We start from the raw sequence: 19,907 nt of genomic DNA on the forward strand, positions 1-19,907 counted from the left end.
TAACTTTGGTGGGGAAACGTCTAGAAACAATAATTGGGACAAAATTGACAATCACATGGACAACTTTGGAGTGAATTGAAGGAAGTTAATGTGTTTTTTTATTGGAAAATCCTGTTTAACCAACTTACTAAAGTTTTCTAAATAGGTAGCAGAGAGGGTTAATGAGAGCAATATGGGAACTTATGTGTAGTTCCTTATGTGACTTTTGCTTCTTTATCAGTCACTGTAAGTTTATGAATTTTTGTCCTTGATCCTTTCATGAGTGGAACCCTTATGTGCTCTGTCCAGAACCATCATGATTTTGAGTTCCTCAATCAAACCTTCCTTCAGCTTTCTTTTCTCTAAGATGGACAGTCCTAATACCTGTAATCTCTCTTCGTAACTGAAATGGTTCATTTCAGAAACATTCTCATGAATCTTTTCTACACTCTTTCAAATGCCTACACATCTTCCTAAGGTATAGTGCCAAAACTCAATGCAGTACTCCAGCTGAGGCCAAACTAGCATTCTGCACAAGTTCAACATAAACTCCTTCCCTCTTACTCTATATTCCTTTTAATAAACCAAGGATGTAGTATGCTTTATTAATCTGTACTGCAGCCTCCAATGACTTACACATTTATGCACTCAATTCCCACTGCTCTGGCTTTAGAATTGTGCCCTTTGATATTGTCTCCTCCCATGTTCTTCTAGTCATGGCAAATCACTTCACATTTCTATGCACTGAACTGTATCTGCCACCAAATTTTAAATGTCCTATTGAAATTCTACACTATCCTCCTCACAGTTCACAATGCTACCAAGCTTGGTATCAGCTGCAAACTTTCAAGTTGTGTCATGAATATAAATCAGGAAAACCAAGTCCCAATTCTGATCCCTGGGACACTCCATTACACCCTTCTTCAACCCAAAAAGTATCTATTTACTGCTACAATGTTTGCTTACTCAGCCAATTCTGTATCCATGTTCCTACTGTACCTGTTACACCACAACATTGTATTTGCACATGGCTTTCTGAGTCTATAATTCACCAATGTTATTTACCACGCTCAGTGCACTTACATACATGCATGTAGCCCTGATTTAGACATTATTACTTTCTCCCTTACTTTGGCCCAATCATGAATTTGCTATTCTCTATTCTAGTGCCATCCATATCTCTTAATATCCTGTGTATCTTGCTGTTCCTGTTTGATTGTTACCTCTTGTTTGCACACCCCTGTCAAATTAGTTTCAAACCTGCCCAACAGCACTGGCAAAATGCCTGCATGTAACTCACTTACAGCTGTATTTACGTGCAAACTGTTTGGTCTGTATAGGTTTTATCTCCCCCAAAGCTGATCCCAAGAATCTAAAACCCTTCCTCTGAACCACTTTTCCAGCCTTGTAATAATCTGCTTTATCCTCTTATTTCAATACACACTTGCACAGAGAAAAAGCTGGTAATTAATAATTTTGTGTTCTGCTTGCTAAATTTCTACCTAGCTCCCGAAGGTCTGACTGCAAGACCGCATCTTTCCTTCCAGTTTTCATTGGTTCCAAGTAGATAACAATTGGTGACTGTTCCTCCTCCCCATTCAGGGCACTCTATAGCTGCTCAGTGACAACCTTGACCCTGGCACTTGGGCAGCAACATACTTTTCTGGATTCACATCTGCAGCTGACGAAAGGCCCACCTATTTCCCTAACTATTAAATCACCTATTACTATTGCTTTTCAGAGTTTCTGTACAGCTGAAATACTCCTGGAGCTATGGACTAAGCTCTCACTGCACTCTCCAGGTGAATCATCACTGTCATCAGTATTCAGAAATGAACATTGTTTGGAAAGTGGGGTGCATTCATGGACTCTTGCCATAAATCATACAGCATAGAAACAGACTCTTCGGTCCAAATAGTCCATGCAATCAAATTTCCCAAATTAAACGAGTCACATTTGTCTGCATTTGTCCCATATCCCTCTAAACCTCTATAAATCATGTACCCATCCAAATGTCCTTTAAATGTTGTAACTGTACCTGCATCTATCACTTCCTCTGGCAGTTCGTTGCACATATAAATCACTCGCTGTGTGAAAAGGTTGCCCCTCAGTTCTGTTTTAAATCTTTCCTCTCTAACCTTAAAAATATGGCCCCTAGTTCCGAATTCCCCCACCCTATGGAAAAGACCTTTTGCTTTCACTGTAGCTATGCCCCTCATGAATTTATAAACCTCTATAAGGTCACCCCTCTATCTCTTACACTCGAGTGAAAAAAGTCCCAGTCTATCCAGTATATCCTTATAACTCAAATCCTGCAGTCCCGGCAACATACTTGTCAATCTTTTCTGAACATTCCCCAATTTAATAACATCCTTCCTATAGCAGGGTGACCAGAACTCTAGACCGTAGTCCAACCCCTACCTGCCTATTCATTTTTGATTGTAATGCCTCTCTTCTTGCACCCTTTTAAACTCTGGGTTGCCCAATTATAAATGTCCTACCTGTATCCGCAAAGCTGTTATCTTCATGGATACAATTCAATGACTCCAGCTGTGCTCAAGCTGCTGCAACTGACAATACTTCCTGCACAAATAATTATCCAGGACCCCTCTAGTGCCCTGGAGTTCCCACATAGCATGGAATGTGCTTTCCTGAGAACAGAACAGCTCTGTCATTTCACTATTTATTAGTTAACGTTGTTACTGGTAATAAACTTTACAAATACCAATGAACCTTACTGCTAATAATAAAGTTTACTGCAATTAATTTGGTCCCTCTCGGTGAACTCTCATGCTGTTTAACTCTCTCAATGCACACTGTTACAGATGTTTTACTAGCTACACACTCTCTGTTATGCTTGTAGTTTACCATATGTTAAACCAGGGAACATACTCCTCAGGTTCGCATTCACACCGATGTCTACACGTTTTTTTAACAACTAGCTATGTACACTAAAATTACATCTCACACTTACATATACAATCTGGGTTTTATTCCATTTACATTACTATTATATGATATACACAGCTGACAGGCTGATTGCTTGCTAACAGAATAAATGATTGAATGAATGAATAGGAAGAAGGAGTCTTTTTAGATTCAAGGGTCATATATCATATGCCATCCATTAAAAGTGAAATGCCCCTCTGAGTCCTTTGCAATGATACACCATCCCCCTTTTTCCATTAGAAGCACAGGAAACTTGATGGGCATACACTTTGGTCATACAGTGCAACTGGACCTAGTTTTTACTCAATTATCACAACTCGGCTGTGTAGCTCCACTCTGCACCATGCCATCTATCATTATGGATGTATATCTTATATTATGGATTTCTAGTTACTGCCTGATGTAATACTTTCAACATCAAAGTCATCACCTTCTATGACAAAGGATTTGGACATGTACAATTCAGATTGTCATCAGTTTCATCATTGAATTTGACCATAGAATAGAATCATAAAATACCTACAGTGTGAAACTGGGCCATTTGGCTCATCCAGTCCACACTGAGCCTCTAAACAGCATCCCACCCAGACCTATCCCCATCCTATCCCTGCAACCCTACATTCCCCATGGCTAATCTACTTAGCCTACAGATCTTTGGACTGTGGGACGAAACCGGGGTACCCAGAGGAAACCCACACAGACATGGGGACAATGTGCAAACTTACACAGACACTCACCCGAGCGTAGAATAAAACCTATGTCCCTGGCTCTGTGAGCCAGCAATGGTATCCACCGAGGGACTGTGCCACTGTTTGTGACAACAATGTATAATCTGTTCTGGACACAATTTCATAGCATCTTTCCACAAAACAATATATTTGTGCAAAATATTTCAACTGCTTTGCCCTAAATCATGTTGGAATAACTGTTTCCTTGCTCATTGAACATGCTTTTGTACTACTTTCCCCTTTCTTTCCAATAATACATCATGTCCATAATGTGGTTCGATGTGTGATAGAATAACCACATGGATCTGTCTTCTAAACATGAGAGCTGCAGTTCTGGTAAACTATTGCCCTGAGGAGTTGCTCATAAATTTAATATGACTTTCTGAAAACCTTGGCAAGTGGCTTTGCCCTTAATGATCATGGACTTCACTGTGCGAACAATGCAAGACCATTAGATTGCAGACAGTGAGGGGAGGAGGTAATGCAATGAATATTCCAATTTTTGCATGTATCTTGGATTGGTGCAATAGTGTATTGCAGAATGGTGTCAGACAATTTGTCGGGGAACACCAAGCATACTGAATATGATGGTCAATATGTCAACAACTGTTGCAGGAGTGGAATCTTTGATTATCTCACAAAAGGAAACTTGTTGAAATAGTCAGTCCACAGAATGTGGACATAGAAAATATTAAATCGCAATCTTGCACTATGGCACAGAAGGAATCTCATGTGAAACAAGAGGTCCTTTCATGTTGTTGAGATTGATGGAGTTGACATGTTTTACATAACTTTGATTTGACCAATTGATTGATGTCTTTATGTATCTCTTCATGTTTATCTGTGTCCATAATCAAGCGTATCTTGATTTAAAGCACATGGAATTATTACATTTTGCCTTTGGAAATAATATGTAGAGAGACCTAGTTTGTCTCTTCTAATTTGACTAGAAAGAATACCTTTGCACATGGATGTGTTCAGGCCAATCGCTGATGATGATCTTCTTGAGTTGTTGAAACAGGACATCATCAGACATAGCTTGGTGAAACTGCTCTGCTTGGCAATGACCAAAATGAATGAGATTAATGTAGAGACTGTCTTCTCACCTGGATTCAACAATATCCACTTGTAAGTCAAGAAGAATATCGTTGTTCTTAGCTGAATTTGGAAGTGCGCTAACGGCATCAGAAATCTGTGACCCTAGTTTGTATTGTTCTTTGACATCGAACCCTTAGATACTCGCAGGTAGAAGTTGTAATCCTAGAAGTACATGAGGGGATTTATGAGTGTTGTTTCACTACATGTAAATTCTGCCCCAATGTTGTCCTCTAAGATACATGCAATGTCAATCTGAGCTGGTGGTCATGAAACAATAGGTGTTGGGGACACCTAAATAATTCAAATTATTTTTATGCAAAATATAATGTAAATATCCTGCACATCTTTGCTTCATTGCTTCAAACAGATTATGATGGAAATTGGCTAATAAGATTGAGTGAGAAATTGGAAGTCTAAAGGACAACATCATTCAATTAATTTGGAATAAAAAGTTTACTCCAAGAGCTAAACAATCCAGTGGCATGCATGCATGGTGGGAAGAGGGGAAGAAATTATTTATTTTCTAATTCCCTCATGTTACTGGAATTGCAGTTTGGAATAAGTGCATACATTTAGCTTCGCCTCTTAGCTGATGTTTAATCAGTGATGTCCAATGTTTGTGTTTAATTTAATCTGTATCTTCACTGGTGATACTGGTTGGAATTTTGTGTTTAATACTGTGGTGGTTTTTACATCAACACACAGGTTGCACGTTACCATCACCTTCTGAATAGCAACTAGGGATGAGCGATAAATGTTGACCCAGCCAGCAGTGTCTATATCCCATGAATGAATAAAAAATACAAAATATATATAAATATATTCTCTTATTACAAAAATTTCGAGCATAAATTTTGACAATGCAATTTGCCCTGAACAGGAGTGTGGAATGGGTGATCGTGAACAGCAGCCTGTTTGACAGTGTTTGTGTCAGATGAATCACTGTAAACTTAATCATTTTCACAACACACATCATTCTTGAAATTTTAAAATGCTCCTGATTTTCAGTCTGTTGAGAATTTCAAATTACAATTGATTGCAGCTGTCTGTCACCATTTGTGATGTTACAAAATTGGCTTCTCTATCTGCAGTAATCTTTCTAAATTGATGGTAAAATGACATTAATGACAATATGTTGCATGTTTGTAGATGAAAGTTTGGCCTCTTTTTTTGTCCAGGTCAATTATGTATCAATTATGTGTCTCTTACAGATGCAGATCTCCAGATTGGGAGGTTACATTGGGGAGATAGTGGGGCTTATTACTGCTCTGTTATCACTCCAGATGACATTGTGGGTAACAACGAACAAAGAATGGAACTTCTTGTGTTGGGTGAGTATAAATAACAAGTATGTTTAAGGAGGTACTTGCAAATGGGATTACAAATAAATAGCAACTGTTTACTGGATTAATCCTCAAGGATTTTTGTATTATATTGTTTTATATGCACACACATTTATTTATTGTGATGTATAAGTACAAATCTTTCTTTCACTTACTGTAAAGATTTGAGTACATGTTATATGACCCAGAGAACTGCGCTGGTATAGACTATTAAAACAGTTCTTTGGACAGGAAATATATGTAGAAATGATCTAGATACTGCTACTAAGGATCAACAATGATCTAATTTTTAATTTTTGTACTTATAGTAAATTCCATTTTAAACTAACCTTTTCACATTTTTAGTGTTTGATTATTGCATAATTGCATTTTTTTAGAATTGGTCCTTAAACTAAGGAAGTTCAAGTGCACACATTTAACACCATTCACTTTCCTGTATTATGTTCACAAATTGTCCATTGTTCAAACTTTAATCAGAACTAATTGACTAAAGTAGAAGAAAGGGGCAATTGGGCTGTGTTTTTTAATATTTCATATGCTGTTAAATATCCTTTCAATCAAATTTGGCCTAAGCACCAGAACATTGGGTTGAATTTTATTGCTCCCTTGCCAGTGAGTTGGAAGGCAAGGTGTCTCATTAAAACCAGTTCGCAGCCTGCCTGTCAGTGGGCCAATTTATTCCTACTAAAGTACCTCATCACACCATTGTTGAAATTTAACCAGCCAAATGGTCAGCTCCTTAACATACCCCTGGGCTATTGAAGGACAGATTCAAGGTTGACCACATCTCCAGATTGCATTCCATCACACTGACATGTGAAAACCCAGCTCATCCCAACCCCTGCCATCAAGATTTGTCAACTTGGCAGCTGGAGTGATCACATAAGCCCAATCAGTACAGTGCACTTCTGTCCTAAAGTAATGTAGGGCTGCTAACCTCTGGCTGGTAGCTCCATGAGACAGGACTTCCTGTTCTTGAGAGGCAAAACTGCTACTCTCAGTTTATTAACAGCCAATTGCCTTTTAGATTTGGGGGGGGGGTGTTGTTGCTTGAGAGTGAGTCAGTGGGAGTTGCTGGCTAGGGAACCTAGTACTTTGTATAATTCAATTCAATGCCTTAACTTGTTCCAGCTTGAACTCTGACTTTAGCAATTTTAGATATTAGTTTTTCCCTTCACCAACAGGTGGCCTGTTAATGTGAACTGAGTCTATTGGGATTTTGGAAGGAAGATGCAAGTTGATGTTTTGTACACAGCTTCTTTGTCAGAACATTTTCTGAAGTGCACATCTGGATTATTTTTCATAAATTATATACAAGCATATTACTATCTAAAAGAATATTATAGTATTTATGTTGTAACTGCAAAGAATAATTCTGGCTAATATTTAAAATATCGAAGTATTAAATGTAAAATCATTTAGAAAAATTATACATAATAAAAATGTTAACCTCAGAAAGTATATCCTTTGGCACTAGAAAAATTCTTAACATGCTTAAGTTTAAATGCTTGATTCAAATGTCATTGATATGCCACTGTTTGTGCTTCAGTGGACCATAACTTTTTGGTGCTCAGATGCAGGACACTGACTAAGCACTAAAAAGATGTTATTGAACTTGTTATTGAATGGCATTTACATTTGTCTGATTGTAGTACAATATTATGAATAAAATTGTTTTATACTAATCTGGTCAAGTGAACATTTTGATACCAGTTCAGTACTTGTAAAAGATCAAACTGGTCATTCATACCTGATTAATTATTGTGACTGTTAATTACCGTGAAATGGAGAGAAAATAGTTAGTTAAATAATTAGGACATACATTTAGCAGGTATAATTACTGGAGTAAACTTTAAATTTGTAATTTTAAACTTTGTAATATCACCCAACTAATACAACCTTCACACAGGAGTTGATTTGATGGATGCAATAAATAGGGGAACAATACTACATGAGACTGACTCAAACTCTGGAGGTGGTTAATGACTCAAATTCTTAGACCGTGTTATAGAAATATAATAGCCCAGATTTTTTAATCAGTGATGACAGGATGGTTCTCCCTGTGGATACTGAAAAAGCTGCCCACAAGGATTTAGTGACTTCTGGCATGAATTTCCCCTTTAAAAAAGTCAAATTCATCCTTGCGCCATCTGTGATCTCTGGTGTTTGGATCAGTGAAGTCATCAAACAGGTTGAGCAGCTAATTAAATAGAAAAAAGGGTCATATTAAGAAAACCATGGAGTATCATTTGTCTGTTAAGTATTTTAATTACTTTTGAAGAGAGAGAAATGAAGATTTGGAGTTACAGATGAGATAAAAATAAAATCACTGCAACAAGATTTTGTGTACATATTAACTTTAACTTAATTACCATCCCTTGGCATGTCATATGAGTGCGATGAAGCAAAGCATGAAACTGAGCTTTTTAAGGAGATATTAGGTCAAATAACAAAAAACTTGAACAAACAGGAGGCTTTTGAAGAGCATCTTAAAGGAAGACAGGAAGGCAGAAAACTGGAGAAGTTTGTAGAGAGAATTTGAATGTAGAGTCTTGGCAGCTGTCGACACAATCACCAATAATGGAATGATTAAAATGGAGAATGTTTAAGAGACCAGAATTAAAGAAGCACAGATATCTAGGAGGGTTTCTGAGGCTAAAGAAAATTAGAGATATTGAGGGGCAATATTCCCTCTAGTTTATTTTCAGTGTGTCGACTTTCAAAGTCGAGTTCGCCAGGGAATTCCAAAACCAAAAATCATTGTGTTGGTAATGCTGTTCATGCTGATTAGTTTGTATGGAACTTTAGAGGAACCACACAACTTGGATGGAACACTGGTGAGGGCTGATCTTCTGGAATAACTTGAAAATGTGGATAAGAGTTTTTGGAATGGAAGCTTTATTTAACTGGGAACATACGTCGGTCATTCAGCACATGTGGTGGATGAACAGGACCTGATGATATGGGCAGCAGATTTTTGAATGAGCTCGAGTTTACAGAGTGTAGAATGTGGGAGATTAGCCAGAAGAATTTTGGAATTGCCAAGTCTGGAGGTGTCAAAGGCAAAATGAGGATATCAGAACCAGGTGAGCTCAGAGAGGGGTGATGACAGATGATGTTACACAGATAAAAATAAGTGGTTTAGTGATGAACCAGATATACAATCAGCATCTCCTCAAATCAAATATGGCATCAAGGTTGTGAACAATCACTTTAACCTCATAGAGCTGCTTGGGACACATAAGGAGTCAATAGCTCGGGATGAAGTTTAGTGCAGGAACTGAAAGCAATGACATTGGGCTTCCCAAAATTCATTTGCAAGCAACTTCTGTTCATCCAGTACAGAACATCGGTCAAGCAGTATGATAATTTAGAGACAGTAGAGTGAAGAGAGTTGGTCATGAAGTGGAATTCAACTTGATTCTGATAAAAGCCTTTTCAATACTACGGAACCTAATAGGATGGATTCAAGCATAGAGTTCCAGAAGAAATTGCACAATGAAGAGAGGGAGGGTTGTTGAAGGGGTGGTAGTTACATCAATATAGTGGTCAAATGTTGTTATTTGAGGAGAGGAGATCCCAGCAGATTTGAATAACAGTGGATCAGAACCTGAGAAGAAATGATGATTAACAATGTCAACCTTATTGGAGTCAGGAAAGAATATTAGATGATCAGCAATTTTGTTTGAATAGGATCAACAGGAGTGAGTACCTTTTAATAGACAAGATGAGCTTGGTGAGGACATGAGGGGAAATAGGAGAGAAACAAGAGAAATGTGTTTAGGATGTGAATGGGGGACTTTTGAAGATGTTTAGACCAGCTGTGTGTTAATCTTCTTACAGTTAATTGGTGAAGGAACAGACCTGAAGTCCACCCCTACTCAGTTTCAGATTTATTCATAAAGTGAAACATTACAAATATAAAATTCCTAACCCTCGATCAACCTACCCATCAATGTCAATAATGGCCTCTTTATATGTGCACAAATTATTATACAATATCCGGAGGTGAGGATGGAAGAGATAGGGAAAGCAGTTCAGTGTGACAACTAATAGTAAATAACATAAACCAGAAAGTTGTATTTGCTTCCTAGAATGATCCTGGATTAGTGAGCAGTATTTGCAGACAGGAACAGTGCTTCACAGTGTTTCATATGGTCAAGCCAGAGCTGGCAGTGAACAGGTAAACCTGTTTTTATCTCTCCTCCAGTGAGTTGTTTAATTGTCCACCACCATTCAAGAGTAGATGTGGCAAGATTGCAGAGCTTAGATCTGATCTATTGGTTGTGCAATTATTTTATCCTGTCTACCACTTGAATATGCAGTCAGGGTGACAGAGTAATGGTTGCTGAAATATCGTAATTTGTTTTATTTTTATTGTAAGAATATATTGAATTTTTATCAGGAAATTAGAAATGGAGGCATGTTCCACATTTCCACTTACAAATTTATATTATATTATATGTACACTTATAGAACCACGCTGCTTCTGTGCTGATTATACCTACATGGAGTGCAGCAGCACAATCTGTGGAGGAGCGAATTATCATTGACAGCAAGTTCTGAATTCCTTGATTAACTATGCACATGAGGACACCAGAAGTTGCTATCAGTTTAGACAGTGATTCCAACAGTTTCACTATCACTACAAATTCTGAGCTAATAAATTCATTTTTATTAATGATGTAAAAATCTCCAGTAAATATAGCCATCGTCACTAGATGAGAAGTAAATTCTCAAGAACTGTTAAAAATAGAATAAAATGCCTGTGGATGTCCAATCAATTCTGGATGCATATGTCAATGAATAGAAATTTATTTGACTTGTGGGTTTTACACTTAAAATGTGTCCCATGCTATTCTTCAGTGATTTAAATTCACAATGAAAATGTAGAAACCATAATTTCCAGGCAACTAATTTCCATGTTGTTAAAGGGGTTTCTATGTATCTTTACTGGTTGTATGTTAAAGCAATTTGACAGTGTTTCTTTGGACATATCTACAAAGAATGAAACACTTTTGTGTCTCATGTAGCCAGCAAGTAGCATTGGATGCCTGTAAACATTTGATTGATGGAATTTGTAAAGTGCTTATCTGAATAGCAAACACACTCATAAATTATAATTTTAATCAGAATAAATGTGTTACTGTTTGAATCATTTCAAATTTATTCCTAAATAATATGCTCTACTTTGTTATGGTTACACCCATTTATTATAAAACATATTTTTTCCAGGTTAAAGTAATTGTTACTCCAGGCTATTCCTACCCTTCAATAAATGAACAGGGAAAGAAACACTTTTTACTGATTACATCATTAATCTACTACTGGGCAGATTAGCCACTTGTGAAGATGATGAATTAAAGTGAATATATGATTGCATTTCTGAGGGTAGAATTGGAGATTTCCTGGATTTGCTCCCAGATGCAATGGATCAATAATATGTAAATTTATATAAAGCCCTTAAATAGCAAAATGTCCCATGATGCTTCTCAGCTGTAATAAGACAAAAAATGTCAATTGAACCAAAAAACCTTAGAAGGTTGCCCAAAACTAAGTAAAAGAAGTTCTGAGTCAAAGCTAATGCCTCTGTCTACCCAAAGTCTCCATTCTTTAAAATCAAAAAGGAAAATTACCTTGAATCTGACCCCAGATATATTAAATTGCCTGGCATTTTAGAGTGCAAGCCAGTCATGGAAGTCACTTACGTTATACTTTTTAAATATATTGGTACATATGAGACAGATTGTATAATACTCAGCTTTAATTGATAACCTCATAGTAAACAATCCTCTGGGCAACAGTAACATACTTTAATAGAATTTCACATTCAGTTTGGGAATTAGAAATGAGTAATTAAAGGCAATTATAAGGACATGAAGACAGGTTGAAAGAGAAGATGATAGAGAGGTAGGGGCAGACAATTAAATAGTTCAGAGCTCAATGATATATTTTGCTAAGAAGTTAAAAACTCTGAGAACCATCCATAGCTAATTAAGAAGGTTAAAGATAATATTAAATTGAAAAGAAAAACATACAATGCTGCAAAGATTTAATAATATAGGAATTAGTTATCAGGAATTTGTCTTCTCCGAGTTCTGAAGTTTTGAAAGCAGACCAGAAGTGTGTGATACTTTGTAAATATTAGAAAAGGATAACTTCAAAAAAGTCACAGTATGAGAGAAAATCAACAAGAAATAAGTAACTTAGCAATAAAAGCTTCTACAAGTATATTAAAAAAGTGTAACTAAAGAAATAATCGGTCCCTTACAGGAAGCGACTGGGGAGTTAACCATGGGAAACAAAGAAAATGCAGTGACTGAAATGGCAATAATGAATGAGTATTTTGCATTTGTCTTGACAGTGGAATACATAAAAAAGTCATGAATAGTAGAAAATGAAGAGGCAACATGGAGAGAGGACTGAAAACAACCACTAGAGAAAAAAATATCAGGAAAATTCAAGGAGCTATAAAGTACCAAGTTCCTGCCTGCCTCCTAAGGTCTCTAAAAAAGTGTTACAGGGATGGTGAATGTATGTTATAATCTTCCAAAGTTGCACAGACTCTGGAAAAGTCCCACACAGACCGGAAAACTATAATAGCAAAGAGGGAGACAGGAAACTAAAGCCTGTCGTTGGAAAATTCCAGAATCTGTTGTTTAGAAAGTAGCAGCAGAATATTTAGAAAATCAGAATACAATCGGGCAGTCAGCATGTTTTTATGAAGGAAAATCATGTTTGATAAATTTATTAGTGTAATTTGAGAATACAGAAAGCAAGTGGAACCACCAAAAGTGATATATTTGGATTTTTAAAAGGTGTTTCATAACAGGTGCCACAAAGAGGTTTACTACGCAAGACAACAGCTCACTGTCTTGGTGGTGAGATATTTGCATTCATAGAGGATTGATTAACTACCAAAAATCAGAGTGAGAATAAATAGGTCATTTTCAACTTGACAAATTAAAACTACTGGATTACCACAGGAACCAGTGTTGAGGCCTCAATTTTTCATGACCTATATTAGTAACTGTGAAGCACCACAAAACGTTCGAAAAATGCTTTGCATCAGAATATAACCAGTGATGGAGCAAACAGGGTCAAAAATGTGACTCCCAAGGAAAATGAATGACATTCAGAATTTTACTGGGATGAGACTTTTATTGTTATGGAAGCAAATTTCTTGTCCAATTAGAAGCAATGAGAATGTGAATAGAACCAGATCACTAAATGGGAGAGTCAGTAGATACATCACAGCAGCCATTACTGAGGCTGCTGTTTGACCTGAGAGAGGATTAGTGGTTTTTGGCAAAGCCTTCCATTTCACCAGAGGGAAGCAAGATTTCATAGCAAAGCCTGAGGTCCAGCACAAGGGGAAGGGCTGCCCCATGCTTCATCGGTGCTAACCTGGATGTAATACTGGAGGGTGTCTTCTTCCCAGAGACAGGAACACCTTTGCTTTCAACACTATGTGCATCCAGATCTTCCTGCTGCTCTCCCTTGATCAGCCACTTCCTTCCAGTTCTCACACCTTTTGTTGCACACCCCTCTGCTTGGCCATGTTATGGACATTGTAGAGACCACTACAATGTCTCAGTTTCTGTGTAGGAGACAACTGCAGAACACTAAATGTGCTAGAACAGGAATTGCACCTTTTGTATGCTCAATGGTTGTGCTGAGTAGCTGGCATTGGCTGTAATGCTATCTGTTTAGATGATTTTCCTTTTGCTTAACATCTATGCACTTGGGGGCTGAAACAAAAATCTGAGGCAGGCTGGACTGGTGGAAGATGAAAGAGTGACAGCAGCTGCTAAGAATGGAAGCACATGCCAAGAGGAAGCTGTGATTACAGACTAGTTAGATGTTGACGTTGTGCAAATTCTTCCTGTATTGGTCTTGCTAGTCAGTCTGCAGTAACGATGTGAGTGTTTTTGCTCATACCTTGCACTTTGGTTAATTCAGTCAAGGTGCCCACTCAGCCTGAGCCTAAGTTATGAATGTGCTATGCTGTACAGCCTTGGTGAAGAAGGTATCTGTCAGTTGGGTGATGCATCAGGGTGCAGCTGCCTGACAGGTCCTGCAGAGATTCACAGTTGATCCTTAAAAGATTCTAGAGGTGAAGAAATTCAAAGCCACAGTTCATGACTGCTGCTGCTCCTGGAGTCGAGAGTATAGTGCTGGAAAAGCACAGCAGGTCAGGCAGCATCCAAGGAGCAGGAGAATTAGTGTTTCGGGCATAGGCTGTTCATCAGGAATGAGGTTTGTGGCCTGGGAGGCTGAGAGATAAATGGGAGGGAGGGTAGGGTTTGAGGGAAAGTAACTGAGAAAGCGATAGGTAGATGAAGGTGAGGGAGAAGGTGATAGGTCAAGAGGTGGAGCAGATAGATGGGAAAGGTGATGGACAGGTCAGAAGGGTGGTACTGAGTTGGAGGCTTGGGATTGGGATAATGTGGGGGGGATGGGAAATGAGGAAACTAAATCTACATACCACATTTACCCAGTCCCAAGCCTCCAATTCGCACCGCCTCCTGACCTGTCCATCACCTTTCCCATCTATCCGCTCCACACCTTCCCCTCCGACCTATCACCTTCTCCCTCACCCTTATCTACCTATTGCTTTCTCAGCTACCTTCCTCACCCCCGTCCCATTTATTTCTTAGTCTCCCGGCCCAAATGCCTCATTCCCGATGAAGAGCTTATGCCTGAAACGTCAATTCTCCTGATGCTTAGATGCTGCCTGACCTGCTTGCTTTTCCAGCACGACACTCTCGACTCATTCCTCAGCATGGTCTGCTTTGAGAACTATAATGTCTGCCTGGCGAGTCACAGTCTACTTCCACACTAATGGTTCTCAATAACGTGTAGGTCCCTTCACCTCAGCAGTAAAACCCTGTGCTTAAGTAATATCTCCTCCTTGCAGCACCCAAACTTCCGGATGCCTGGGATTCTAACCCAGGCTGCTGCTCGTCGTCTCCAAGGTTCTTGATTTTAAAGGGTGCAGAGCTCTTTTCCAGCTACCATGTTCCTGGTGTTCAGGTAGAGTACAACTGCCTTGCCCACTGTTCCAATACCCATGTGATTCCAGCAGCATGATAACCCCTCTGGACTAGCAGGAACCACTCTTCCCCTAACCTGCAATGGACCACTGCAAATTTTCCTACAATGGGATAACCCCATTGCTGTCTGATCAGCCCTTAGCTCCACTTGCAAAAACATGTCCTGAATCCCTGGTGCACACCTGATATGGTCCATGCCTACTTTCAACTAGTCCGATGCCGTCAGCACCACAACACCCATAGTCTTCATAATTTCAACCACGGTAGAACGTGGGACCTTTAACAAGTCTCCTGACTGACTTGCAGGACAGTGCAAGAGTTCAGTCTAAGAAATAGTGTTGGCAATCCATTTTCTTAACCAAAATGTCAAATTTAGTTTTGACCAGATTCAGATAACATTATGAAGGGTGATATATGAATTGCAAAGACTTAATATACATTAGGGCCAACCTTATGGTTGGAGAAACATGATGGGAAATGGATCATTCTTATTTTCAGCGGAACCCAAACTGCACTATGACTGTGGAGCAAACGACAAAGGCCTGAAAATATGAACACTGTTTGTTTGGTGGTGGCTATTTTATAATTAATAGGCCTTATTTCACCATTTATATTCTTTGAAATATAGTTTGGTTAGATCTACCATCTGTTTCCAGTGCAAATTTAAATAGTGAGCACATTCATCTGTGGTACGTTTGTTTTTGAATACAGTGATCAAAAAATGCCAATACAATTACTGAGTGACATATCTCAAAACCAGAAGTATAAGAAAACATGAACTTGCATTTATGTGACACCTTTCATGACCTCAGGATGTGCAACAGCACTTTATTAATGAAGTACTTTTTAAAAGAAATGTGGCCAACTTATGGACTTAAAGGTGAACACAGTGTGATAGTAAAGGAATAATAACCAATAAATGTTTTAATTAGTTTGATTGATGGATTAAGAACAGCCAGGACATCAAGGAGATCTCAATTGTTGCTTGGGGATATTTTACATCCATCTTAGGGCAGATGGGGACTTAACACATTGTAAAGAGAGTATTTGTAATTGCGCAGCATCCCGTCAATACTATCCTAGGTTATGTGCGCAACTTTTCAAAATGGGAACTGAACCACAAATTTCTGACTCAGGTAAGAATGGGGAAAAAGGACAACCACCATTCAAAATAATTTGATTTATTTAGCAGCATGCCTTCTATGCTGTCAGCTTTTATTATTTTCCAGATAGTATGATGGGAAAGACACATCTAGGTGAGCTCTAATGGATCAAGCAGCCTTCTATTACCTCTACAGTTTCTTATCTCCACTGAGAACTTTAGTGATCGTGTAACATGTCTTTATGACATTATTATAGATCAGAGGGGTCTCATGAAAATTTTAGTATTGTACCTACTTCCCAATACCTAGTTGAGTGTGAATTAAATCTATATAGTTATGTTATTGAGAGGGTTATAACTTCTATGTATAATTGATAAAGAAATGTAGTTTCATAATAAATGGAAAGTGAATAACAATTGGCTGTAAGGAGAGTTACCGGAATTCAAATGCATCATTGGTCCACCAAATTCAAACTTGGTGATCTAATTTTACCGGTCAGTACCCTTCTCATTGTGTTGCTTAGCTTATCCGTTTATTGTTCATCACCATTTTCTCTCATTTGCCTCTTCCTGCTGACTGTTCACAAGCTCTTATTCTCCTCCAGCTGAGGATGGAATGATACGTGATGCAGTGTTGTGTGCTGGTTTTATCAGTACTGCTGAGTGATTGGTTGTCAGACAATGTTATTGGGCTGAGGAGAGCCAGACTCCCTAATCCCCTCTCTTCCCACCTCCATCCCCTCCCCCAACTCCTGCCGAAAATTGAAAACCTCAACTCTATGTAATGTTTCATTTACATTTAAAAGATAAGACTTAGAATTACTTCAACTCTGTAAGAAACAAGGCAGGTGTCCATTCAGCTGCACTAATAATCAAGGAACACAGCTTTAATACATGGAATTCTTTTAAACTGGCCTTTCTTTTGTACATGGTGAAATTGTATTTTTTCCTAAATTTGCAATCCAAACATGTCCTAACATCAGCCACCCTCAACAATTTTCTATATAAAATGGCAAGGCATCTTTTGATTTTGAGGTACAGCAACTGCAGATTTATTCTCAGTAAGGATAAAAATAATAAGCTGTAAGCAGTATAGGTTTTGAGGATTAAGGCCTCTGCTACGAGAGTTTCTATAGCAACTGCATTTGCAAGCCTCTTGTCGCCTGTTAGGCCTTTGATCTTTTCAAAAGTACTTCTTTTGTGTACTTGCCTCCCTCTGCTGCTTTCTTGAAGGTTTCTAAAGCTCTTAGAGAATAGAATCAGGAAAATAGAAATAAACAAATTAATTGAACTCACATCTCCAAGCAATAAATCTATAGTAATCTTTCACTATGGTGGTTATCTTTTTCCTTAATAAACAAACATAAATTTGTGATGAAAATCTGCAATGATATTCTGTCTGCAAAAGTTTAATGGAAAATCAGTTTCCAATTAGAGAATGTTGTTTCTTTGGGTCTCTCAACTTCATCGGCTGTTGGTATGACAACTGTTGGGTTAAGTGGAGGGTAGAGTCAAAGGTCAAATATGAGTTGGATTCCTCTATTCAGTCAGATGCAGTGAAGGAAGAAAAGTGATTATGTCAAGAATCTGGTTTATAGTAATGTGCAATTTTAAACTGCCAAAGAATGTTTGTATGTAATGTGGTTCTTAATCATTCTAAGAGCAAACTACTAATTCTACCTGTATACTAAGGAAAGTTCAAAGACTTTATATCCAAGGTATGCATTGGCTTTTAAAATTAAATAGATATACAAAGGTATCGGTTTTAATTTCTGACTGTCATACACAACTAAAGGAAGGATTATATAAATAATATGGGAAAACCTATCAAGTGTGAATTTGACAGCTTTTCTCAATATTCATCATTTCTCATTGTTTGGAAAGTGTCTATTTCCTTAAAAAGGACAGTACCTTTGCCAACTCCCATGTCCCAGCAAGGTGATGCTTTTTCTTGACTGTCACTGATATTAGTTATGATTAACGACAAAAGTCCAGCTTAATTTTATGGCTAGTGTTATGATCCCCAAGAAAACCATTAATATGTAAAGAGGAATACACACACTCAAGTTTATAACAAATTAATTTCACTATACAAAAATTAAAGCAAACTATTAAATAAACACTGTTCACATTTTTCTACATTATATTCCACCTATCAACTTTAGTCCACTCACTTAATCTATCTTGATCTCTTTCTTAACCTCCTCTTGACAACATTTTGTCCTACCTATCTGACTATCGTTAACTTTTCATTGCAGTTCACTGGCTCTTAGGATATGTGGATTGATGAACATACACCCTGGGGTTGTTAGTAAAAATTTTTTTTAAACCATTTGCCACAGATGATAGAATAATTTTAACTTTTGATGATGCTGTTAAACAGGCAATATTGATTCTCCGCCCTTACACATTTCCACAACAGAATTCAAACTCAGGAAAGATGAATCAACATCACCGATTTACACTAATGCCCAAAGTCAAAGTGAGCTCCTCTCCCTGCCAACCCTTAATGTGCTTTGCAAAAACTATTAAATAAGATTTAACTTTTGGCTTGCAGATATGAGGACTTGGAAAATGACCTTTTGTCTCCAAGCTGAAAGATCAATATGTCAGTGTATGTGCACATTAGTCATTCTCTGAAAAGGTAAATCAGCATCAACAACAAATTTATTTTTCTTATGGTGGTTTACCTTTAGCTTTAGACTTCCTTTTCACATATTTCCTATGAGTATTTTAATTATGCTACCTACTAATTCATTCATGTTATTTACATAGGCCTTGGCATCCTTGAGACACTGTTTATTTTCTGGACTGAGAAGAGTCCAGCTCTTCTGATAGGCAGATTGCATTGGTATTTTCATTGCACCCTGAATTGGTACAAGAATAAATGGAGGAAAACTGCACCACAGAGGTCTTGGTGGGAGTTGCACTAAACACAAAAAGTTAAGACACAGGGACAGCAGGTAATCAGGAAGGCTTATGGAATGTTGGCTCTTATTTCAAAGAGGTTGGAATGTAACAGCAGGGAAGTCTTACAGGAAACTGTGTAAGATGCTGGTGAGGCCATGTCTGGAGTACTATGAGCAGTTTTGGTCCTCTTATTTAAGGAACGATATTATTTAATTGGAGACAGTTTAGAGAAGGTTCACTAGAATAATCCCCAGTATAAAGGGTTAAAAGTGGATAAATCCCCAGGACCTGATCAGATGTACCTGAGTGCTCTGTGGGAAGCTAGAGAAGTGATTGCTGGGCCTCTTGCTGAGATATTTGTATCATCGATAGTCACAGGTGAGGTGCCGGAAGACTGGAGGTTGGCAAACGCGGTGCCACTGTTTAAGAAGGGCGGTAAAGACAAGCCAGGGAACTATAGACCGGTGAGCCTGAGATCGGTGAAGGGCAAGTTGTTGGAGGGAATCCTGAGGGACAGGATGTACATGTATTTGGAAAGGCAAGGACTGATTAGTGATAGTCAACATGGCTCTGTGCGTGGGAAATCATGTCTCACAAACTTGATTGAGTTTTTTGAAGAAGTAACAAAGATGATTGATGAGGGCAGAGCAGTAGATGTGATCTATATGGACTTCAGTTCGACAAGGTTCCCCATGGGAGACTGATTAGCAAGGTTAGATCTCATGGAAAACAGGGAGAACTA

At 38.1% G+C, this 19,907-nt stretch overlaps 1 protein-coding gene across 3 annotated transcripts in view; it reads left to right on the forward strand.

Moving 5' to 3' along the window:
- LOC122555241 (immunoglobulin-like domain-containing receptor 2) overlaps positions 1 to 19,907 on the forward strand; it is a 140,659-nt gene that overhangs the window by 72,800 nt on the left and 47,952 nt on the right. For all 3 annotated transcript variants that reach the window (XM_043701025.1, XM_043701023.1, XM_043701024.1), the window contains one exon: positions 5,966 to 6,085. In XM_043701025.1, the coding sequence (XP_043556960.1) occupies positions 5,966 to 6,085 (120 nt within the window). The remainder of the gene's footprint in view (positions 1 to 5,965; positions 6,086 to 19,907) is intronic.

This window comes from Chiloscyllium plagiosum, chromosome 12 (assembly GCF_004010195.1).
Source record: "Chiloscyllium plagiosum isolate BGI_BamShark_2017 chromosome 12, ASM401019v2, whole genome shotgun sequence".
Classification (NCBI taxonomy): Eukaryota; Metazoa; Chordata; class Chondrichthyes; order Orectolobiformes; family Hemiscylliidae; genus Chiloscyllium; species Chiloscyllium plagiosum.